Genomic DNA, 1,453 nt, shown 5'->3' with positions numbered 1-1,453 from the left:
TTTTGTCTCAAGAGTCAAATTCTCTTACCTTTTCAACTACCGTACGTTCGTCTTCGTCTGAGTGCAGTTTTTGTCGCTCTCAGATCGAATATTTCCGACTATCTTTTTCGGAAATTCAACTTTCGGTATTGCCGTGAAAAACTTTTGTCTGAATTGCTGCATGCATGCGCTTGAATACAAACGAAACATGCTACATTTTCCCCTTTTTTCCAACGAAAACACTAGAAAAAAAACACAGAACACTGCGCAGGCACATGTACACAGCATCTGGGTGCTGAAAGCCGTATATGGCTGCGCTTGATGGAGCTGTCCATACACCTGAAAAAACGAGCGGCTTTCGTGGTTTCTGCACGGTGCACTGCTGAGGCTGCTTTTTTGCGGTTTTTTGAGCGGAAACTGCTGTTTAAAAAGCTGTATTACTCTCTTGTGTTTAATAATGTTGAATAATTTTGCATGATCACCGAAAAAATGGCAGCTTTCCATCATGAATATGGCGTCCGCGTGGTTGGCGATGCCGAAGAAGAAACCTTTGGTTTGAGGGTTTCATTGAACACAGAACATCATTTTGAATCTGATGGAAAGCTGAAATGGAATATTATTTCTGCTTCTGTTCAAAACGATGGCCCCCATTTCATCGAGTTTCTCTTTGCCGCTCTCATCACCAGCAGACGAAACGAAAGAAAAGTTTATTCTCTGCGTTCTTTNTCGAGTTTCTCTTTGCCGCTCTCATCACCAGCAGACGAAACGAAAGAAAAGTTTATTCTCTGCGTTCTTTCGGAAATATTCTCTGCTCTTTATGTTCTCGAAGAAGAAAGCGGTCTGTAGGTGGGCCCTGTTTGAGCCTTTGTTCCCATTTATTTTATTTTATTTTTTTTATCTTTTTTTTCTCTGGTGCTGATTGCAACAGCGGTGCGAGGAGTTGTTGAATGCCCCTGCAATTTCGTCCTCGTAAACGACATCGTTGTGAGCCGTCTGAGGCCTTGATGAAATACTATTTGAAATAGTTGAATCTACACGTGAAAAAAAAACAAAACAAAAACAAAAAGAGTTTATTTCTCTTTCTTGTTTCAGGCAAAGCAAAACAAGTCGCTGACGGCAAAGGTGCCGCTGCGGTAAGCTTAATTGTTCTGCATGCATTCAATGCATGCAGTGCATGCATATTGAATTGCTGCAGAGTGTTTACTGAGCTGAATTTCGCTGCGAAGCTCCCCGCGGGGGAGAGCAGCAGCAAAAGCAGCAGCAGCAGCAGCAGCAGCTGCTGCAGCAGCAGCAGCAGCAGCACGTCATCCTCTCCGCTGCAGGTGAGAGACAATTCTCTGTTCCCCTTGGCCTCTGAAATACAACTGAACAGAAAGAAGATGTATTTCTGCAGGGCCACGCTATTGAATGCCGGGTTAGTATTTGTTTCTATTTGAATCTTTTACAAAAAAAAAAAAAAAAAAAAAAAAAAAAA

The 1,453-nt window shown here is 42.3% G+C and overlaps 1 protein-coding gene across 1 annotated transcript in view; it reads left to right on the top strand.

The window, feature by feature from the left end:
- Positions 1-1,386: 1,386 nt before the first annotated feature.
- The window catches only part of EMH_0057300 (uncharacterized protein), a gene marked incomplete at both ends in the record, with an annotated part of 1,142 nt that continues 1,075 nt past the window's right edge, over positions 1,387-1,453 (top strand). Inside the window, one exon of the mRNA XM_013497452.1 lies at positions 1,387-1,393. Coding sequence (XP_013352906.1) covers positions 1,387-1,393 — 7 coding nt within the window. The remainder of the gene's footprint in view (positions 1,394-1,453) is intronic.

The sequence above is a fragment of the Eimeria mitis genome, genomic scaffold (assembly GCF_000499745.2).
Source record: "Eimeria mitis Houghton genomic scaffold, Emh_scaff2685, whole genome shotgun sequence".
NCBI lineage: Eukaryota > Apicomplexa > Conoidasida > Eucoccidiorida > Eimeriidae > Eimeria > Eimeria mitis.
Note: the sequence above shows the minus strand (reverse complement) of the source record. Positions and strands in the feature narration are given on the sequence as shown.